General features: G+C 37.4%; 2 protein-coding genes across 2 annotated transcripts; both read right to left on the reverse strand.

The window, feature by feature from the left end:
• Positions 1–13,437: 13,437 nt before the first annotated feature.
• Positions 13,438–14,650, reverse strand: LOC125276071 (perforin-1-like). The gene is made up of 2 exons (XM_048203489.1): positions 13,704–14,650; positions 13,438–13,487 (listed from the first exon to the last, which is right to left on the reverse strand). Exons 1-2 carry the CDS (start codon positions 14,545–14,547, stop codon positions 13,438–13,440), a joined length of 894 nt encoding a protein of 297 aa, XP_048059446.1. The 5' UTR covers positions 14,548–14,650.
• A 3,388-nt stretch (positions 14,651–18,038) lies between these two features.
• Positions 18,039–22,877, reverse strand: LOC125274685. Its single transcript, XM_048201088.1, has 3 exons — positions 22,711–22,877; positions 22,499–22,589; positions 18,039–22,159 (listed from the first exon to the last, which is right to left on the reverse strand). Exon 3 carries the CDS (start codon positions 21,480–21,482, stop codon positions 18,174–18,176), a length of 3,309 nt encoding a protein of 1,102 aa, XP_048057045.1. The 5' UTR covers positions 21,483–22,159; positions 22,499–22,589; positions 22,711–22,877; the 3' UTR covers positions 18,039–18,173.
• Between the last annotated feature and the right edge of the window lie 567 nt (positions 22,878–23,444).

Raw genomic sequence — 23,444 nt, forward strand, 5'->3', positions numbered from 1 at the left:
CTTGCAATGGCCAGTCTGGGACTGCCTTATATTTAGCACAGTTATATTAATAATAAAAATGATAGCACTTCGGGTGGAAAAAGTCATCCTCTGTGTTCAGTCTTTTAAACTACTCCTCAACATGCATGCAGTGTAAATAAAACAGTTACATCAATGAAATTATAGTAGTCCACGGCCACACCCCCATGCTAATGGTACAGCCCACAGCGCAAATTACAAGACAAAAAATGGAAAAATAGAAAATCGGCCGTGAATCGATCTTCTCTCCAGGATTTAATGTTGCCATAAGCGCAACATTATGGGCACCCACCGGCAGAAACATTAATCGGCACATATGCCAAGTTTGCCAACAAATGTAAATCAATATTTACACAGTGTAATAGTTGTAAATTTATCTGTCTCATGTGTCCCACAAAATCTACTGTTCTGCAACAGATCAATAGCCAGGTGGTCACCCTAAGTCAAGTATTATTATCATGTTTCAGAGACATGGCTCTCGAAAGTGTGGTGGAAACAACAATTTTACAAAAGAAAACTTGTAAATTGACATTTCTTTGACTTTAATCTTTCCTTTTTTAATTTTGGTTTATAAAGATGCAAAATGTAATAAACAAAAATCTGAAAATAAGTCAATATTTATTTGTGCACATGAAATTTGTGTATTCTGTTTTAATTTAAATTTTCGTATTCACCATAACATTTAAAAATACAACAACCGTTCGTTTTTTGTTTTTCTTGACGTGGTTAAAAAATGAAAAAGGAATGGACGCAAATGTACACGGACCCGCCTGGTTTCAATTTTTTATTTTTGCATTTGCATTGTATAGTCTGAAAACTGAATTGTGAAGCGTTACACGGACCAAGCTAAAGAGAACTTTCAGGAAAAATCGAATTGCTGGATTTTCCCAAATGATACTCTCTTCCTGTTTTGCTTTAGTTGGAGTGTGCCTTTCCTTTGATACCTGGCTATAGAATGAGCTGGGGGTGTGCTTGCTATTCCCTCCCTGACAGCCCTGCTGAAAAATTCAGCATTGCTGATCACCAGCATAAAATATGTTGAGCACAGGATTCTAGGTGTTGTATTTTGTTTGTTGGTATGATCCCAGTAAGACGACAACAAAACTCAAATGTGTTGCATTTCACATTTCTTAATGTGTGTTCATAGTTAAAGACCAAGACATTTTTCTCCAATTATTTTCACTAAATGATTTAAACGCATGTTACATGAACACAGCTAAGTGTACATATAGTCTTAATCTACAGAGAGTAAAAGTAACACTGAACCAGTGTTGCAGTTAAATAAAATATAGTAGATTCACTCTACAAGTGATTATTGACCATTAGTAATGACACCAACTGTTAACAAGCACCACAAGAAAGAGGAACAACAAGAACAGAAACAAAAATAGAAGAACAAAAAGTCAAAACATCTGAAGTCAACATTTAAATTATATCTCTTTCAGCAATTGTGTCTGTGGCAAGCAGAGTGGGGCTGAGAGCCGTGAGAATGGAGTCTTCTGGAGGAGCTCCAGGAGGATAAGAGGAGGAGGAGTGACGACAGTGAAGGAGGAGAAAAGTCCAGGCCTGGTCCTCTCTCATCCTTCACTGTCGTCATCTGGCACTCAGGTCACTGGTCATGCTCCATTTCAATGGCTCTTGGCCCCGCACTGCTTGCCACAGTGTCCTTTGAAGCATTTTGACATATATCTATGTGTAAACCTTTGTGCATGAAAAATGGATCACATACAGTCAGTTGTTTTTTAAAGAAAACTATGCAACACAAAATAAGGCAAATCTACAGTAGCATATTGGTGATGTTTATGTTATTGACTTGACAAAATTATAGACAGTATACATTGCTGTTTTTTGCAGCAGCAGGGAATTAAAATATAATGAACCAAAACAATTCAACTTTTTAGTTCTACTTTAAAAAGTGTGAGCAAAACAAATTACGTTTATTACAATACATTATATGTTTTAATCTAATATTGTTTTTCCATTTACATCATTAATGTGTAAATTGTAGAAAAGCAAGCATAAATAATGCTTGTCCCCACAATGCTGCTTGCATACAAAAAAACTGGCCTATTCACACTCCACACAGCAAGAACATTAGTTAAAGTTGCAATATGTAGTTTTTCTGATTGCTAGAGGTCGCCTATTCAAAACAAAGGCGTAGCTTGATGACGTCAAGTTTGAGCATGGAATCTTGGGACATGTGGTCTTCATCTCACAGCCGTTGAAAAAGAATTGAGATAAGACTCAGGCAGAAATCGTATTCATGGATGCGATTATTAACCTTACTGTAGTATGAAGCAGAACAGGAACAAGTGTTGTGGGAGCTGACCGAGGCCACTGGAGCGATTGTTGATTGATCAGTGTGTATTTTACAAACTCTAGATGTATTTTTTTGTTTGTACTTATGTGTATTTAAACGTCTTAAACTTAAACATTATGTGGTTGAAAACACTGCATATTTGTGATAGGCCTATATGAAAAGCGCTGTTTTCTCATGATTTACAAATAGTTGGAAACATTTGGGATATTGTAAGTACTCAACTGAACAAAATATATAACACTGGCCTAGTGGTCTTTGGATATTTTACTGCAAAAATTGTACATATTGCAGCTTTGACCACCTTCACCAGAAAGACCATGCTGGTTAACCATCTCTGCTTGAGAGCAGCATGACTGTGCTGGACCATTAGCTAGACCAGCACTATACCAGCACTGACTTTGGATCAACAAGGAATATGTGCTGGTTTATGCTGGATTTTCAACAAGGCGCTGTGGTTTAGCTTGACCCAAAGATCTTGCCTCAGCCTCTATTTTGCAAAAAGAGCCCCATAAGTGATATTTAACTAAATAATTTAAATGGTTTTACTTTCAAATTAATCATTCTATTCAAATAATTATGATGATACAGTTGTCACATGCACACTTTGGACTTTTGCGTCTCAATCAGCTCCCAAGTTCAGTAGTCAGGCACTGAACAGACACTGAACATGTTCACTTAACAGAAGTTCTGAAGCATGAAACCCATAGTAAAAATTAATATATTTAAAATACATTTATTTCATATGAAATATAGTTTTAATCTATTAACATATTTACTGACATATCTCGTGAGACTTACTGATATAAAAGTACAATTAAACTTTATTTTGAGTACTACTTGTGGACAATGCACATTTCTTAATATTAAGCCTAAAATGTGTTTGTCACTATTGATAATGATTGTTTGAACTTTGAATAAAATGTCTTTAAATGCAAGATATTTAAAGTGTACCTAAAGTATACTTACAATAGTTCAACTTTAGCACATTCAAGTATACTTAAGTATATCTTTAGTTGGACCTCAGCACTACTGCTGCACAAATAAAGTGCCAAAGTTCCAATTTAAGACTTTAAGTATACCAGTTTAGTTTACCAAAAGTACAATTACAAGGTATTTTTATTAAGTACATAATATGTAAATGTATTTGTACCTCAAATAGATTTTAGTATATTTATTTTTCATTAGGGACATGGATCACAAGAGCCAACTCACAACACATAATGACACACAATAGATTTTTTTTTTTTTTTTTTTTTTTTTTTAAATACAAACCATTATTTGATTATATTTCAGCATAAACTTAGATCAGAACAGAAAATTTATCCAAAATCTTTTTTTTTTTTTTTTTTTTGCATAATGCTATCATTTTTAACAGTTTTGGTGTTTGTTTTAGTAGCCTAGTCTAAATAGTTTACCAATTTACATAGTGTTCTTGAAAACTATTATACCGAACAGCAGCCCCCTATATTTATAATTAACAATCAAATGACTAATTAGTTAGAAACAAGTCGCTATAAATAAAGGTGCCATCAGTTGTCTTCTTATAAATGACTTAGTTTGTCATTGAGTCAGTGTTGCTGATGCAAAGTAGGCCCTTCCTTACCAAACACCAAGTAGCTAAATTAGGATACAATTATGAGTCATTCGCAAACTGTTAAAATCTAAAGTGTTGGTTACTTTAAAACTAACCTTCATCTGGGAGATCACAGGCATTTGTGAATATTTGGTGTGTTAACTGGTTGCATATGTAACGGGGTATGTAGCCCGTCTTGTAGGGGGAATTTGTTAGCGATGCCCTGGAAGGTCCCCGTTTAGAGTGCTTTTAGTCTTATTAAATACTAATGTATATATGTTGTGTCCTACTTTATTGAGATGCACTCTACAGACCGGCAAGGGTAGGCTTCAGCTAGAGTAACGTCACAAGATGGCTTCCTGAAGTAAATGTATGTGAGACACAGTCTAAAATACTCCTCCGTTCCCTGATCTGATAAAGTGGGTAAGACGCCCCTACTCCCTGACAGCTTTCAAGCAAAAGAAAAATAAATAATACACTGAAGGTAAGTACAAAAATTAAACAGGATTTATTTTCTGTGTATATTTTCCTTCCTTGTAATGAAGTGTTACTTTAATTTAAATAATCACTAAATAAAAGCAAAAAATAAAAAAAATACAGTCTTTGAGTTTTCTTTTAAACTCTCTATGCCACAATTACCTTCAATGTAAAAGTTATTGACTTTTAATCTATACAATAGTCAAACCCAATGGTTATTCAAAAATAGAAAACACCTGTAATTTTTCTATACCCCACTTAGGATGAGTTTTCACTGTGCAAATGATCACTGTTAAACAGTCACACTTGAAAAAAAACAACAGAAAAAAACAATGGCACATACAATGAAATTTCACATTAGAAACACTAACGACTTTTTTTCTCGTAATTTAATGACTTTATTCTCATAATTTAATGACTTTATTCTCAACATTTTATCTCAAATTTTTTCTCGAAATTTAACGAGCTTTTTCTCGTAATTTAACAACTTTATTCTCAACATTTTATCTCGACTTTTTTCTCGAAATGTAACGAGTTTTTTCTCGAAATTTAACAACTTTAATCTCGAGATGGTTTTATTTTTTTATTATTGCTTGGCCCTAATCCTCTTCCGTAGCAAAGAAATTTCATGCTCCCTTGTAAATATATTTTTAGTATTTTTAAAATACAAAAATACAGTAGTTATATGGTCTGGCAGCTATATTTTGTAGTTTATTTTGATACACTTAAAATTAAGGTATTTGTTTTTTTTGTTTTTTTTTTAAATTACATTTTGATGTATCTTTGCCCAACCCAGCATGTATGTAAGCAAAGTATTTATCATAATGTACTTTAAATAACATACTTTAAGTATGTCAAGTATGTCTAAACTTTTTTTCATTCATGTTTCAATATCACTCCAAAGTGCCAAAAATTAAGCAGTCCTGCGAAACAATATATAGGCCTATATCATACCGTCTAGTCCTACTCAAGAGGATGGCTCAAGCCCTAAGAAGAATAAGAAGAATTAAGGGCTCTAGCTTTGATATTTGACCACTGTTTGTGATTAAAAAAAAGTTAAGTGACAGTATTTTTTTGTTTCTGTCAGAAATACACATCAAACATGCAAATTCAATCATAAAGGAAATCATAATTTGATTAATTGAATTGTTTTTATAGTTAACTACTATTAAATGTACAGCTGAGATAATCAAAAATGAGTCATAGCATAAGTTGTCTCTCTAACCTGTCTTTTCATATGATGGTTGTGTGGGATGGGTGTCAAAGGTTTGTAGTGCAAATGCCATGATGTGGCTATGACAAATCTTCTAATATTAGTTTAATACATTGCCTGGGTGTAAGCTCATCATTATATATGTTCTGTGAATAAAGAAGAACATTTTAAGTGCAAGTTAGCAGATGTGTCAATTACCTTTGAAAATAGATGGCAGTGATACAAAGATGAACATTTATGCTTAAGATTTGCATTTTAAAAGATGTTCTGGTTTGCTCATTGCCTTGACCCATAGTCTGGTAAACACCAGTCTACCAGTGACATCAGGGCTCCCAAAGGTTTGACAATGTGATAGCAAAAGCAACTGGGAACCATACCAGCATGATTCTGAGATGGTTGCAGCAGCAGAGATGAAACTTCTCACACTGTCCAGTTTGTCACCTCAATATAAGGAGCACCATTCCTAACATTGATCTCTCTAGTGATGAGGTAGTCAACAGGGGCCAAATAAAAATGGCAAGTGCTTCCTGAAATGATTGGTTTCAATTGACTGGTGCTACAGATTTAGGTGCTGCACCAGTTTACCAGGAAGTGAAGTTGATACAATAACTGCATTTCAATTCAGAGGCTGCATCCTTTGAAGGCCAATTGTGTCAAGACTGTCCCAATTTCAAGGCTCCTTCAAATATGGTCTTGAAATGTGGCCTTTGTTTCCCTTTAGTTTGTGAACCCTGTTTTGTTTTCAGACAAAATCCAGCACAAAAATTACTGCTACTCATCAACGGCAGCTGTCACAGTTGCTAGGTAAATATATATATATATATATATATATATATATATATATATATATATATATATATATATATATAAATAAAAAAAAATACAAACCATTATTTGATTATATTTCAGCATAAACATACATCGCTAGACAGGCAACAAACATAATCTAGCTAACATTTATAATTAATTTACGGCTGAAATGTTGCATGTATACAGGATGGGCAGAATTTATGATACATGTATTTCAAATAACCATTTCAAATATGTAAAATAGTAATTTGTATCAAAATACTTTAGTGTTTTGTATTTTTGTAGTTTTAAAATACTGTAAAATACTTTGTAAGAAGTCTACATGATGATATCATAAAAATGCGGCCTCTGATTGGTGCCTACTCAGAAGTTTGCTCAGACTTGTTGAGGTTGAGACTTGTTGAGACTTGTTGAAGGAGGTCGAGGTACACAATTTTTTTTTTTTTTTTTTTTTTTTATAAATTACTATAATTTTTAACAGTTTTGGTGTTTGTTTTAGTAGCCTAGCCTAAATAATTTACCAATTTACATAATGTTCTTGAAAACTATTATACCGAGCAGCAGCCTCCTATATTTATGATTAACAATCAAATGATTAATTAGTTAGAAACAAGTCGCTATAAATAAAAGTGCCATCAGTTGTCTTCTTATAAATGACTTGTTTGTCACTGAGTCAGTGTCCCTTCCTTACCAAACACCAAGTAGCTAAATTAGGATACAATTACGAGTCATTCGCAAACTGTTAAACTCTAAAGTGTTGGTTTCTTTAAAACTAACCTTTATCTGGGAGATCACAGGCATTTGTGAATATTTGATCTGTTAACTGTTTTCATATGTCGGATTTATTGCATGACTCAGGCAGAGAAAAGCTGGTGCTATCAAACATTGTTTACTTAAAGGGATAGTTCACCCAAAAATTAACATTATTCCATGATTCACTCACCCTCAAGCCATCCTAGATGTATATGAATATCTTCTTTTAGACTAACACAATCTGAGATATATTTAAAAAATCCTTAATCCTCCAAGGTTTAAAATGGTTGTGAATGGCTGCCCATTTTTTTTTATTCACCTAGGATGGCTTGAGGGTGAGTAAATCATAGAATGAATTTTATTTTTGGGTGAACTATTTAATCAGCTGAGTCAGTGTAATGGTGAAGGGAAAGATCAAAAAGGCCAATTGATGGAAGGTTTGCAAAGAAATTTCATGCTCCCTTGTAAAAGTATTTTTAGCATTTTTAAAATACAAAAATACAGTATTTATATTGTGTGGCAGCAATATTTTGTAGTTTATTTTGATACACTTAACATTAAGGTATTTGGTACCTTAATGATACATTTTGATGTATCTTTGCCCAACCCTGCATGTATGTAACAAGCAAAGTATTTATCATAATGTACTTTAAAAAACATACTTTAAATAACCATCAAGTATGTCTAAACTTTATTTTTTCATTCATGTTTCTTTATCACTCCAAAGTGTCAAAAATTAAGCAGTCCTGCAAAACAATATATAGGCCTATATCATAGGTCCGTGTACGTTTTGATAGTTTGTTTTCCAATTTGAAATGAAATACACAGAAACGAGAAAACAGTCGTTTCCCGTTTTTTCGTTTGTTAAAAAAAAACGGAAAAACGAGATTTTGACTCGATTTTCGTTTTTTCGGGTCATGGATAGAAAACGGAAACACGACTTCAAAACTCGTTTTCCACATGTGGGCGGTCATTACACGCCCCTTTCAGCCGATTGGTCAATCAAATCTGAGCCAGTGACGTCATCTTCAGTTCGTTCAACAAAATAACAGTCCTCTCCTGCTATATCAGTAGATGTCATAAATCGGCTTTCTTCTGTGCAACCTAACGCTTATTTCACAGAAATATTTATTTCAGAAATGTTAATCAGCACACAGACTGTTGTAATGCGGTTTGTAGTTTAATATGCATGGTGAAACTGCGCTACCCACACAGAGGAGCGGATGAAAAGCACAGATTTAAAAAAACAAAAAAACAAAAAAAAAAAACTAGTTTTTATTTTATTCTATTTTGAATAAATAGAATAAATCACAATAAATAAGTAGTGTAAGCAGTTTTGAAAAACGAACAATAGCTCATCTCTCTATTTATTTTATATAGCCTATTGCCTGCTGAATATAGGCTAATGTTAATAACCCTTTGGTTAAAAGACTGAGGGAATATATAAAGATCAAACATTAAAGATCAAAATTACAGCTACATAGCTATTTTAGTTATGACAAAAATAATATATATAAAACGAATTAATTTAAAGCTGAACTGAAACAGAAACCGGCGTTATAACTACCTCTCTAATTTGACACAAATCCAAATGTTTCAATATTCACGATTGGGAGGCTAAACTATATTTATTATTTGAACGCTTTTATTGTAGCCTACAGACTACTTAAAATGAGCAGTATAACTTTTTATATATTTGGTTAAATAGGCTATGTTATTTTGACAGTTAACAGGCTGTGATGTCAGGTTACTAAAACTGATGTGTGTGCGCGTTAGGCGCCGACGCGTTCACTCGAATTTTCTTATAAAAGCGGAAACAACTTAAAATACTCAGACATTTATGGTCAAATATATGTAACACCATTCGAATCTGCGAAGGGTTAAATAGGCCTATTATTTTTGTACACTCACAATAACAAAACATTGCTCGTTAGATGAACAAAGACATTTTCTGCCGTCTCGGTTTCCTTTCTGTGAACTTCTCAAAAATGAACCGACACTCATATTGTCGCATTTTTTCCCCCTTTCATTTTGGTAATATGTTAATTACTTAAGTGAAATAAATTTCGCGCATAGGCTATTTATTCGTTTTATATAATTGAATCCTTTTTTCCCCGTTCACAGAAGCGCGGCAGGTGCGTGATGATGATGAATCCTCATGTTCTGTTGTTTATTCTGCTATTTGTTCATGTAGGCTAAAACTAACCCCCTGGGATTTTTTTTTAATGATTCACAGACATTTATCATATATGCATACAGTAAATTTTCCCGCTGTTTAAGCCACGAATATTTACAAAATAAAATAATTACAAAGATAATAAAAGATAATAAAATAATTACAAAGATAATAAAAGTTCTATGTTTAATATACGAGAGTTTTTGTTTTGCTGTTGTCCACTAAAGCAGTTGACGCAGAATCGCCAATTGCCGTTAAATCGAAATTGAAAGTAAAATGTTCAGGGCCATTTAATTCATTCAAAAGCGAAGGAAAGACAGAAAAAGTGAGGATAGCAAGTAAACTGTGACATATAATAATGTTCACTGTGTTCATAAATTGTTTAATTTAAGAGATAAAATCTGCATGGCCATTTATAAGTAAGGAAAACTAAAAAGCCCCCCGATGGTGATACCGTTAGGCTATTAGGTGTTGCCACACAGTGGACAGCCTATTTTCTAATATGACTGCATAGTCTACTATATAGCCTACTGCAAGGAATGCGTCTGCTAAATGATTGAATTTAAATGTATAAAATGTAAACAAAACATTAAAATAAGAAAAAAAAAATGAGTGCAGTAGCCACTGATCTATAGAGAATAGTCTATCATAGCCTATTGATCGGTGGTAGTAGCCCAAAGGATGTCATGCGCTTGCAACAGATGTAGAGGCATTTACATTTTACATTTTAAAAAAACAATGACAGCTTAAAAACAGACTTAATTAAATTTACTGTAGGTTTTTTAAACTTTTTTTATCTGTGCAAACATATTTCTGTGAAATACGCGTTAGGTTGCACAGAAGAAAGCCGATTTATGACATCTACTGATATAGCGGCAGAGGACTATTATTTTGTTGAACAAACTGAAGATGATGTCACTGGCTCAGATTTGATTGACCAATCGGCTGAAAGGGGCGTGTAATGACCGCCCACATGTGGAAAACGAGTTTTGAAGTCGTGTTTCCGTTTTCTATCCGTGACCCGAAAAAAAACGAAAATCGAGTCAAAATCTCGTTTTTCCGTTTTTTTTAACAAACGAAAAAACGGGAAACGACCGTTTTCTCGTTTCTGCATATTTCATTTCAAATTGGAAAACAAACTATCAAAACGTACACGGACCATCATACCACCTAGTCCTACTCAAGGGGATGGCTCAAGCCCTAAGAAGAATTAAAGGCTCTAGCTTTGATATTTGACCACTGTTTGTGGTAAAAATAAAAAAGGTTAACAGTGACAATATTTTTTTGTTTCTGTCAGAAATACACATCAAACATGGAAATTCTATCATAAAGCAAATCATAATATGATTAATTGAATTGTTTTTATAGTTAACTGCTATTAAATGTACAGCTGAGATAATCAAAAATGAGTCATAGCATAAGTTGTCTCCCTAACCTGTCTTTTCATATGATGGTTGTATGGGTGTCAAAGGTTTGTAGTGCAAATGATATGCCATGATGTGGCTATGACAAATCTTCTAATATTAGTTTAATACATTGCCTGGGTGTAAGTTCAACATTAAATATGTTCCGTGAATAAAGAAGAACATTTTAAGTACAAGTTAGCAGATGTGTCAATAACCTTTGAAAATGGATGGCAGTGATACAAAGATGAACATTTATGTTTAAGAGTTGCATTTTAAAAGATGCTCTGGTTTGCTCATTGCCTTGACCCATAGTCTGGTAAACACCAGTCTACCAGTGACATCAGGGCTCCCAAAGGTTTGACAATGTGATAGCAAAAGCAACTGGAAACCATACTAGCATTATTCTGAGATGGTTGCAGCAGCAGAGATGAAACTTCTCACACTGTCCAGTTTGTCACCTTAATATAAGGAACGCCATTCCTAACATTGATCTCTCTAGTGATGAGGTAGTCAACAGGGGCCAGGTACAGGGGCCAAATAAACATGGCAAGCGCTTCCTGAAATGATTGGTTGACTGGTGTTACAGATTTAGGTGCTGCACCAGTTTACCAGGAAGTGAAGGCCACAAGGCCAATTGTGTAAAGGCTGTCCCAATTTCAAGGCTGCTTCAAATATGGCCTCGAAATGCAGCCTTTGTTTCTCTTCAGTTTGTGAACCCTGTTTTGTTTTCAGACAAAATCCAGCTCAAAAATTACTGCTACTCATCAATGGCAGCTGTCACAGTTGCTAGGTGACAAGAACAATCCTCCATAGGCTAAACCATCCCATGCATTGAAAGACGAGAAAAGTCCAGGCCTGGTCCTCTCTCATCCTTCACTCCTTATTTTACCCTTCTGGATCTCCTACTACCCAGAGTACTATTTTTATAAATAATAGGTCTCCACTCATGCTGATTGGGTAGACATGTTGATTGACTGAATCAACACATATGCACACACACACAGAGACACGCATGTCCTTCAAACTAACTAACCCTCCAAACAGCACCATCAGGCCTGCACACTGCAATTTTGTGGTGTCGTCAGTAATGTTCCTGGCTGCTGTCCTGCATTTGTTTGCAATTTTTGGGGAGTACTCTTGGTTCGGGCCAAATACTGAGCTTGGAAGCCTCTGTTTGGACATCAGGCCAAATATGCATACTATTAACTCTATCTGATTATTTGTAAGTGTGAACTCATGAAATTATGTTTTATTAACAAAGTTTGGGAGGAACACATTCAAATGATCTGACTAATCATTACATCATTCGAACCAGCAGTCAGCGATTAGCAATCAACATATCTACCCAATCAGCATGAGTGGAGACCTACAGTGGGGAAAATAATTATTTGATCCCCTGCTGCTTTTGTTAGTTTGCCCACTTATAAAGAAATGAGGGATCTATAATTTTTATGGTAGGTTTATTTTAATGGATAGAGACAGAATATCAAACAAAAAAATCCAGAAAAAAACATTATAGAAAAGGTTATAAATTGATTTGCATTTCAGTGAGTGAAATAAGTATTTGATCCCCAAGCAAAACATGACTTAGTACTTGGTGGAGAAACCCTTGTTGACAAGCACAGAGGTAAGATGTTTCCTGTAGTTGGTCACCAGGTTTGCACATTTTGGTCCACTCCTCTTTACAGATTCTCTCTAAATCTTTAAGGTTTCTTGGCTGTCCCTTGGCAACTCAAAGTTTCAGCTCCCTCCACAGATTTTCTATAGGATTAAGGTCTGGAGACTGGCTAGGCCACTCCATGACCTTAATGTGCTTCTTCTTGAGCCACTCTTTTGTTGCCTTGTCGGAATGTTATGGGTCATTGTCATGTTGGAAGACCCATCCATGACCCATCTTCAGTGTTCTGGCTGAGGGAAGGAGGTTCTCGTCCAAGATTTTACAGAACATATGGACCTGTCCATCAGCCTCTCAATGCGGTCAAAGAATATACACTAACAAGAAGCGACACTCAATATAACGTTCCATTGTAACACCGGTGCCCAGCAGAGGCCCTGCGTTTCCACCATTTTGTGGTGAAAGCGACTCGTCAGTCCACTAGTTAATATGGCAATATCAGCTGCTCTATTAAAAAAAATAAAAAATTACATTAAAGCTGAAATCCAACTTGAATGATGACAGAATAAAATACTATCACTAGTGATCATCAAATCCTTTTAACACTTTATTTTACAGACTTTGTTTTTAAGTCTTCCACTTTTTTCACAAAACCTTTGCTCTCTAGAAACCAGTATGGATTAAAATTCTTGAAGTTCAAATATTAGCATTATAAACACTGAATTAATACAACATATGAAATTAAATTAAGGACATGCATCAGAAAAAAATGGGAATGTTGGACAATAAATATATAACAGAAAATAACAGCTTGTTTTTGCAGTGTTGTCTAATGTCCGTTAAAGCAAAAGTGTCCAAAAGTGGGACTTTTTCTCAGCCTCACATGTGTTGACAAAGATGGCTCTACTAAAGTATGTTAGTGAACTAGATCTCTAAAAGGGATAATGGCAAGTTCCTTTAACTCCACAGGCATCTGAGATCACTGCATTTGTGACTATAGACAACTTCCTGCAATAAAATTAAGTAGCCTTTTGAAATGTAAAATGTTCTGTGATCTATCACTATAATGTTTCTCTTCATAGAAAACAATCACACAGGTCTGGGTTTATGAACGCTTTAATAAAACCTGAATTAAAAGAAAAAGTTAAAGTAAAATTTATTCTTAAGCATTTAAAGCATTCGATCATTATGAAGCTTTTCTAAGATTATGGCTATAAAAAGCATAAAGGATCTTAGCTCCAACTGTAATCATATATATATATATATATATATATATATATATATATATATATATATATATATATATATATATATATATATATATATATATGCTGTCTGTCACCACTCTTAGCTAATTCAAGCCTTGGCATGTCTCTAACCAGCACACCATTTCTTGAGCTGAAAATGTCAGCCAGAGGGGCAGCCATTGGAGACGTTTTGTGTTCTTTACACTGTGGGCCTCCTAGACTGGGAGCACACTTCACTTCATAGGTAAAAAAGAAGGTACCATATTTAAAAACACAAGTGTCATGCACCACTCCACTTCTAAGATCAAAAGAGCATGTACCGAGGAGATCACTGTTCCAGTAACTGTCTGCATCATATACTTCAAAAGTTAGTTTATTGGCCATCTTAATAGGACCAAACTCAAATGTTTCTGGCCAATGTGGATTGTTATTATCATCAATAGTCTCAGTGCGCTTAATTTGTGTGCCATATGTAACTGATACAGCACCATCTGTTTCAGTACTTACATCTCCATACAGATCTTTAGCTCTGAGACTGTAGACTTTCAGGGTGGCAAGTCCTTTTTCAACTGGACAGCAATTAGACTTTATAATTTGACTACTTTCACAAACACAAGCACATCTGTCTCTTGCGCTGCTCTTACTGCCAATCTTGCAAGGCTCAGAGCAAACCTTCATGAGAGCATTTTCAATTATGTATTCTTCAACAGCTCTCTTTAGTCCTTTCCTGGCAGGGTGCTCAGTATTCAGTAAAAAATGGAGGAGTTTCAGAGAGTAGTGCACAATGTCAGGGAGGCTCTTCAGAGACCCAAGCCAGTTCTTAAGGGAATTTGGATGTGATGAACCAGAAAAAAACAGATCTTCTCCATTTATGTTTCCTCCGATAAGCTCTGTCTGACGGTCATTGAACATGGTGCTGAACTTTTGATTTGTCCCCATCTTTTTTTCTGTTCTTTACAAAAATGGCTTTCTGCCTTCACATCTGCTGTGTAGTTTGTGTAGCGGCCCCTCGGAAATATCGATCAAGACGCAGAGAGTTTCAAACGGGTGTCAATTTATTTCTTCCTCTCAAAGAGCACCATGCACCATGAACACCGTGAAAACTACAGAATAAACAGAAGAAATACAAAATGCTTCTATGTAGTTTCACAAATAATTTGCACATAAATTATGTTCACATATTAATCATGTTTACCCCCAATACAAATCATTTTAACAAATGACCAATATGAAATATGAAATGTGTTTTTAAGCCTTCATGACAAATGAAATATCACATGCTTATTTTAAATGAAACACAATATATTATAATTATTTACAGAAAGAATATGTTTTTAAATTGACGACATGTGCAAAAAGCCCATAAACAAATGAAGTATTGACATTCTCTTTTCCTTAAACAATATCCCTTCTGATAATAGTACAAAACTCCACCCATTTTCCTTCCTACCATGCGCTCTAGCTCGACACACCCTCACAGTTCGGAGCTCTTAGAAATAACATGTACGAGCAATACAAAATTAATCAAGTAAATCACAATGTAAACTCTTTCTTTACAAAATTCAAATGGATGAACATGATAAATAACTAAAGAGGTTACACGTTTTTACCGTTCTTCCGACGATATGTGAACATCACATTGTGAAGAGAGTAGCGGAAGTTTAGAGTCACAAAAAAAAACATCTGAAGAAGAAAACGCCGCTTTTCAAAATAAAAGCGGAACCGACAAAGTGACACTGTAAAACTATAATGTCTTAATATATAAGTATAAAATATTATATATGTTATAAACTGTTTAGGAGAATATTAATGCGATTTATAAGACATTTACACTCCCACCAAATCCTAGTACAATGAATGAACAAATATACAAAGAGTAAGTGAATTGTGCAGGATTTCTTGACTCTAAGAAATGAATAGCCTGAAGTTAAGCTATCAGAGGCATAATAAAGCAGTTTGTGCAGTGTTGTCAATCGCATTCTTTTAATCAGTTCTCTAGGAGCACCACCAATTTTTTGATTGGTCTCTCAATAACTGAGGGCTTTGAGGGTGGATCTTGTTTTTTATGAGGTTTCCGCTCACTAACTTGCACTTTAACTCGACGAACCAAGCCATCACTACTTTGAACAGTTTGAATCACCCGTCCAAGTTGCCACTGATTTCTTGGGAGGTTGTCGTCTTTAATAATGACAATGTCATTCACTTTGAGGTTGCGCTGAGGTGAGTGCCATTTCTGTCTCAAGGATATGTTCAGCAGATACTCCTTTTTCCAGCGGCTCCAAAATTGTTCGATGAGATACTGAACTCTTCTCCACCTCTTTGTCGCATACAAGTCCTCCTTGACAAATACTCCAGGAGGAGGAAGAGCAACTTTAGATTTCATCATAATGAGATGATTCGGTGTTATAGGCTCCAGTGCCTGTGGATCATTGATTCCATCCACTGTTAACGGGCGGCTGTTAACGATAGCCATGGTCTCATATAGCAGTGTTCTGAGGGAGGCGTCGTCAAGTTGACCTGGGCACTGTGCAAAGGTGGCATTCAGCACATTTCTAATAGTTCTGATCTGGCGTTCCCAGACACCACCTGCAGGACTGTCAGAGGGAGCATTGAAGACAAATTCGCACTGCTTCTCAGTCAGGAAGATTTCCAGAAGCTTAGTGTCACATTGTTTAAGTGCTTCCTTGAGCTCATTCCTGGCGCCAACAAAATTAGAGCCTTGGTCGCAGCGAAGTTGTTGAACGGCTCCTCTCAGGCTGATGAAACATCTCAATGAATTGATGAATGAGTCTGTCGACAAATCTTCGAGCATTTCAATATGAACCGCTCTAGAGTACAGACATGTGAAAATCAAGCCGTATCTTTTGTATTCTTTGCGGGCTTTCTTTACAATGAAAGGACCGAAACAGTCCATGCCGCTGTATGTGAAAGGTGCTGAGGCTTCAACACGTTCTGTGGGAAGTTCGGCCATTTGTTGTCTTTCTGTTGGCCGTCGCAGTTTCCTGCAAAGCACACAAGTGTGTATGAGCTTAGCAACCAACTTGCTCCCACCAATTACCCCGAATCCATTGGCCCGAAGCTCCATTAAAGTCTGGCTTCGACCTTGATGGCATGTCTTAGCGTGGAAATGAGACACAATCAGCTTGGTGATGTGGCTGTTATTCGGTAGGATGACTGGGTGCTTGACTTTATGACAGAGTGATGACTGGTTCAATCTGCCACCAACACAGAGGAGTCCTTCAGACCAGATAGGGTCTAGACGGAAAAGAGAGCTGGAGTTTGGAAGGTCCTTTTTACCCTGAAGCATCTTTATCTCCTGGGGGAAAGCTTGCTGCTGTACGATCTTAATCACTTCGTCTGCAGCCTTCTCACTCTCCTTAACAGTCACATACTCACTGTGCTGTTTCTGTTTAGACCCCAGCCTTTTGATTCTCGCCACCACCTTAAGAATTTTTGTCCAGGAGGAAAACTGACACAGACGACTGAGGATGTCATTGTAGTTTTTGGCTTCCGTTGCAAACACCTGAATTGTCTTGACTTCAGGATCACCAACAAGTAATTCTGCTGGAGCACTGGGTGTTAGAAGAAATTTACTATCCCAGAGAAACTTCGGTCCTCGAAGCCAGTTTGTTGAATGAATGTCTGAAGCACGAAGACCTCGGGAAGCATGATCTGCCGGGTTTTCTGCGGTGTCCACATAGTGCCACTGACTGGGATCACTGTTATCCCTTATCAGCTGAACACGGTTCGCAACAAATATGTGGAACCTACGAGCATCATTGTTAATATACCCAAGCACAACTTTTGAATCTGTCCAGAAAACCTCTTCATCAATCTTTATGTCAAGTTCACCTTTTAACATGACACTGACTTTTGTAGAAACCACAGCTGCCACGAGTTCTAATCTCGGGATACTTGTGACCTTTGAGGGTGCAACCCTTGCTTTCGCCAGCACGAGACTGCAATGGACTTCATCCTTATCATTTTTGAACCTGAGGTAAGAACAGGCACCGTATCCCACGCAGCTGGCATCCGAAAAATGGTGCAACTCTACTCGGACAATTTTATGGAAGTCATATGGGTGGTAACATCTCGGAATTGAAACCTCTTTCAACCTCTGAAGTCCATTTATCCACTCCTCCCACCGTGGCTTCATATCTTCTGGGAGTGGATCATCCCATCCGATGCCTCTGTGACACAGCTCTTGAAGTATACGCTTTCCAGTTAGGCTGAATGGAGCGATGAATCCAAGTGGGTCATAAAGAGAGGCAATGACAGAAAGGCAACCACGCCGGGTTGAAGGCTGATCTTTCAAGCTGCTGTTAAAACTGAAAGTGTCAGTTTTAATTGACCATTGAATGCCGAGTGCACGCTCTGATAGGGTTGGATCTAGTCCTAGAGGTTCGATGGTTGCTGCTCTTTCTGAGGGATCTAAGCAGGCGAGGGCTGCTTCCTCATTAGAGTTGAATTTATGGAGGCGTAGGCCTCCTCTTTTGCACAACTCCTGTGACTCAGTGATCAGTTTCTTGGCTTCCTCGATCGATGGAACACTGACTAGCCCGTCATCAACATAAAAGTTTTTCTCTACGAATGTTGATGCTAGTGGATAGGTAGCTTTGTGTTGCCGTGCCAGATATTTCAAGCCAAAGTTGGCACATCCTGGAGACGAGGCGGCTCCGAAGAGATGAACCGCCATCCTGTATTCCTGTGGTTCCTTCTCCAAATCTCCACCTTTCCACCAGAGGAATTTCAGATAATTCAGGAGTGACAGAGAACTGATAAAACATTCTTTCGATATCACAGATGATCGCTACGGCCTCCTTCCTGAAGCGGCAGAGAACTCCTACCAGAGGATTGATAAGATCAGGCCCAGTTAGTAGAGTGTTGTTGAGAGAAACACCATGGAATTTGGCTGAACAGTCGAATACGACTCTCAGTTTGTCTGGTTTTCTGGGGTGATAGATGCCGTGATGTGGAAGGTACCACTCAGTCTCTCCTGGATTTGTTGTAGGGGCAAGCTCTGCATCACCCTTGTTAATTGTTTCTTCCATGAATGTTTTGTATTGATCATAATATTGTTTATTGGTCTTTAGCTTCTTCTTAAGACACTGCAGGCGAACTGTGGCTAGCCTCTTGTTGTTTGGTAGGTTGGGTGGACTGTTGCCCTTGAAAGGGAGGGGCATCTCATAATGTCCATCTTTCTTCTGCGTGATGTTGTCACTGAGGAACTGTATGAAATGAACATCGTTCTGGGACACATATTTATCTTCATAAGTTCTCTCGGTGAAGTCTGCTTCCAGGGCTTTTAGAACATCTGTCGTCGATGGAATTGGCAGTTCTTTTACTGTGATCCGATGCACAAAGCTCCGACATCCTTGTCTGTCCAGGTGAGGATTTGATGAGCCTATGATACTCCATCCTAGTTTTGATCTCTGAGCAAACGGTTGATTTTTGTCCCCAATGATAACCTCAAGAGGAGTTAATGCTGCTGGACAGTCATACCCAATCAAGAGCCCTACATCACAGTCTAGAAGGGGTGGTAACTTATCTGCCAAATGTCTGAGATGAGGCCAGAGTAAGGCTGTTTCTTTCGTTGGAACGTAAGACTTGTCCACCGGGATAAAGTCACGGCTGTAGGCCTGCTGTAATTGGATATGGTTCTTAGAGTGCAGTCCTCGAACTTGTAGACCACGGACGTTCTTGCTAGATATGATTGTGTCAATAGCCGTCATAGTACTCAATTTTAATTTTACTGGTTGGGCATCAACATTCAGTTTGTCAAGTACATCTTCTAAGACAAACGTTGAGTCACTTTGTGTGTCCAGTATTGCGTACGTAAGTACTTCTCTGTGTGGCTCTTGTATTGAAGACACAAGGACTGGGACGATACTTGAGGTAGCGGAAGCACGCTGTGTTGATGCATGGGATACGGCATTGTGCATTTCCAAGCTTGCATGGTTTTCTGTGGAAGTGGAGCTATTCGTTGTTGCTTCCACAGGTCTTTGTTTCCTGTCATCGTGCAAGCAGGTTGGGTGACGACGGCTGCATATGTTGCATGTGTGTCGTCTCTTACAATCTTTGGTCATGTGACCCTTCCTCAAGCACCCAAAGCAGAGCCGATTTTCACAGATGAATGCCCTTTTGTCCTCGCTACTCTTTGCTGTGAAGGTGGGACACTTGGTGATGTTATGAGCTTCACCTTTACAGACGAAGCAAGGTGACTTTGGTTTACTGACATTTGTTTCTTGTTTCTCCTGAGCGAAACTCTTTTTTTGTGTATTTGTGTTGAGAGCTTTGGCTCTCTTTGGTGATCTTTCATTTGTGGCCCTGAAGTTCATCAACAATGGAGAAGCAATAGGGTTACAAGCTATCCGTGCCTCTTTGCTCAGGAACTTTGTGAAGCATGCAAGATCTGGATAGCTTCCGGATGCGTCAAGTTCCTCTACAACAACTCGACTCCACTTGCGCACGATCCATTCTGGTAGTTTTTTGAGCAACTTGTGGTTTTCCTCACAATCGTTAAGGATAGCTAATCCTTTGACGTGGGGCATCGCCTCAGTGCAGCCTTGGAGGAAGTCAGCAAACTCTTGTAGTGCTAGTGGATCGTTTGTGTTGATCTTTGGCCATCTCATGAGCTTATCTCGGAAAGCCTTTTGTATGATGAACGGGTTCCCATATCTGTCTTGTAACACTTTCCATGCTCCATTGTATGCAGTTTCTGAATCTCGATAAAAGAAACCTTCTACCGCTTTACGCGCCTCTCCAGCAAGATAATTTTTTAGATAAAACATCTTCTCACTTGGTGGGAGGGGTTTTCTGTCAATAAGAGCTATGAATGACATCTTCCAATCTGTAAACTGTAAAGGGTCACCACGAAACGTGGTTGGTTCAGGGACCGGCAAGCGGTTCATACTTAATGAGCTGGCGATTGCCTGGGCTAGACTGACAGACTCCTGGGTCATTGTCACCTCAGGAGCAGCTTGGTAAGGGTGGAATGATGCAGCATCAGGGTTTAACTGAGGTTCGTTTTGCTTTCTGTAGCAAGCAGAGTTAGTTTGGTCATTAATCTCCACATCATGGTTCTCAAACCCTTCAAAATCATCATATGCTCTCACACGAGCAGCTGCTATGACAACATCTTTTGCTGCTTGTAACTGCTGCAATTTGGTTCTCTCTTGTTCCAACTGTTGTTGCATTTCCAACTCTTTTTGTTTCATTTCTACTAACATTTTCGCCTCTTTAAGTTTCCATTCATTTTCTAACTTGTGAAGATGTGCTTGCTGTGCTTGGATTTCTTTCATAGCTTTTGATTGTTCCAGCTTAGCCGCAAGCTCTGCTTGTGCATCTACTCTACTGCTGTGGGTACTGGCTGAGCTGGAGTGGTTGCTCAATCTCTCTGGTGACTCCGCTGAGCTTACCGTTTCAGTTTTAGTGTGGCCAAAGACAGACCCATATTCATCTTTGTTTAATATTTCTCTTACCCTTTCCTTCTCAAGTTGATCATTATAATCTTGATTAATAGTCTCTAGACGGTTACTAATAAGGTCACGAATGTCTTTTGTTAACGTAACACAGGCATCCATCTTCTTTACAATCTCTGGTGTGGTGTTACTGTTACGAAGCATAGGTTCATACTGCTGGCCCACGCCATCATGCTTTGCTTGAATGATTTGCTGTAATTCAATAAGGTCTTCTGATGAACAGAGGGTTTTTAATTTTGTCCTAGTCTCCCTTGCTACCAGCTTCCAAGCGTCATAGGTCTTGTTAAATGCTTTCTCACGTTTTCTGGTGTCTTGGTCATGCATCTCTTGGCCTTTCTCTGTAAGCTTTCTTTCACGCGAGCTGGATCTGCATGGGGTGTCTTTAAGTGACATCTTGTTTGTTTGTGTTGCTGCTTTAAGTCGAGGATAGCCTTTGATTGTCCAACGCCTGAATTTACACTTGTAAGCTGAAGTTATCCTTTACTACAGAGTAATGTTTATGCCACGCATTAACAGATTATGGACATCAAAAAGGATTTTTAGCTTAAAACAGTAACAACAAAACACCCTTTTTAACCTTTTCATAAACAGATATGACTCAAGAGCATGGGCTAGTTTCTTGAAATAGTCACCAGTTTTAGAAGCTTTAGGAACGGAGAATTAGCTTGCAAGATATTTTAACCTTATAATACCAAATTATTGTTTAAGTCACTTCAGTTATGCTGCAAGCGTGTGTATAGTAATTGTCCCTTTTCAGCTTTTTTGCTCCTTGGTATCCAGTGTCTCTTTTTGCAGCTCTAGCTGTACCTTAAACATGCTTTCCATTTTTGAGTCTTGCTTGTGTGCAGGGGTTGGATGCAAGCGAAGTAAACTGGCTGGTATTAGGTTGGTGGTTGGACCTCAGATGTGATGGCGTCAGCTTCTCACCAGGGATGGCAGGGCTGGTGCAGCGATGAGTTTTCACTGTAGCGGCCCCTCGGAAATATCGATCAAGACGCAGAGAGTTTCAAACGGGTGTCAATTTATTTCTTCCTCTCAAAGAGCACCATGCACCATGAACACCGTGAAAACTACAGAATAAACAGAAGAAATACAAAATGCTTCTATGTAGTTTCACAAATAATTTGCACATAAATTATGTTCACATATTAATCATGTTTACCCCCAATACAAATCATTTTAACAAATGACCAATATGAAATGTGTTTTTAAGCCTTCATGACAAATGAAATATCACATGCTTATTTTAAATGAAACACAATATATTATAATTATTTACAGAAAGAATATGTTTTTAAATTGACGACATGTGCAAAAAGCCCATAAACAAATGAAGTATTGACATTCTCTTTTCCTTAAACAATATCCCTTCTGATAATAGTACAAACTCCACCCATTTTCCTTCATACCTCATTCCGCTTCTCCAAGGGCGCTAATCAAAGAGTTTCTGCCATCAGCTACCATGCGCTCTAGCTCGACACACCCTCACAGTTCGGAGCTCTTAGAAATAACATGTACGAGCAATACAAAATTAATCAAGTAAATCACAATGTAAACTCTTTCTTTACAAAATTCAAATGGATGAACATGATAAATAACTAAAGAGGTTACACGTTTTTACCGTTCTTCCGACGATATGTGAACATCACATTGTGAAGAGAGTAGCGGAAGTTTAGAGTCACAAAAAAAAACATCTGAAGAAGAAAACGGCGCTTTTCCAAATAAATGCGGAACCGACAAAGTGACACTGTAAAACTATAATGTCTTAATATATAAGTATAAAATATTATATATGTTATAAACTGTTTAGGAGAATATTAATGCGATTTATAAGACATTTACAGTTTGTACCAGAGGCTTCTACATGCAAACAGTCTTTTACTGCAGTGTCTGTAAGCCCACTCATTGTTGCCTGACAGATTTGATGGCTGTTATGGCTTTCATTTGGCCCCCTAACTTGACATCTTTGATATAGTGAGTGCCATATGTGGTGATCAGGTTGCGGTAGGCATCTGGATCGTAGGATGCTGTAACGTATCACAGGTAATTAATCAATTAGCTCCTTTTGTTTTTTGTACATCAAGGTTGTAGATCATATGCATAACTATTTGAATAAAAATAAATTTTCTTTTATTAAGGGTGATCAAATATTATGTCTGTTTTGGGTAGGTTTTAGTTTTGTTTTCTAGTTTTCAGTTCATTTCCGTGGTTCCCTTTCGAGGGAACTCAACAGCGCATCAGCTGATGCTATGGGAATGCGTCCTATGTGACCCGGTGTCTGAGGCATGTGTACCAACTTGCCACTCATGGCCGACGCAGTGATGATGTTGCAAGGTGCGCCACAACATATAAAAT

This window comes from Megalobrama amblycephala, linkage group LG9 (genome assembly GCF_018812025.1).
Source record: "Megalobrama amblycephala isolate DHTTF-2021 linkage group LG9, ASM1881202v1, whole genome shotgun sequence".
NCBI lineage: Eukaryota > Metazoa > Chordata > Actinopteri > Cypriniformes > Xenocyprididae > Megalobrama > Megalobrama amblycephala.

Bases quoted from the DNA above. Each gene is read 5' to 3' on its own strand.
- LOC125276071 (XM_048203489.1), bottom strand. From the start codon at position 14,547: ATGGGGACAAATCAAAAGTTCAGCACCATGTTCAATGACCGTCAGACA. The intron at 13,488-13,703 runs GTGACAGACAGC...CTTTTAATTCAG, and splicing joins GCTTGAATTAGCTAAGAGTG to GTTTTATTAAAGCGTTCATA.
- LOC125274685 (XM_048201088.1), bottom strand. From the start codon at position 21,482: ATGTCACTTAAAGACACCCCATGCAGATCCAGCTCGCGTGAAAGAAAG.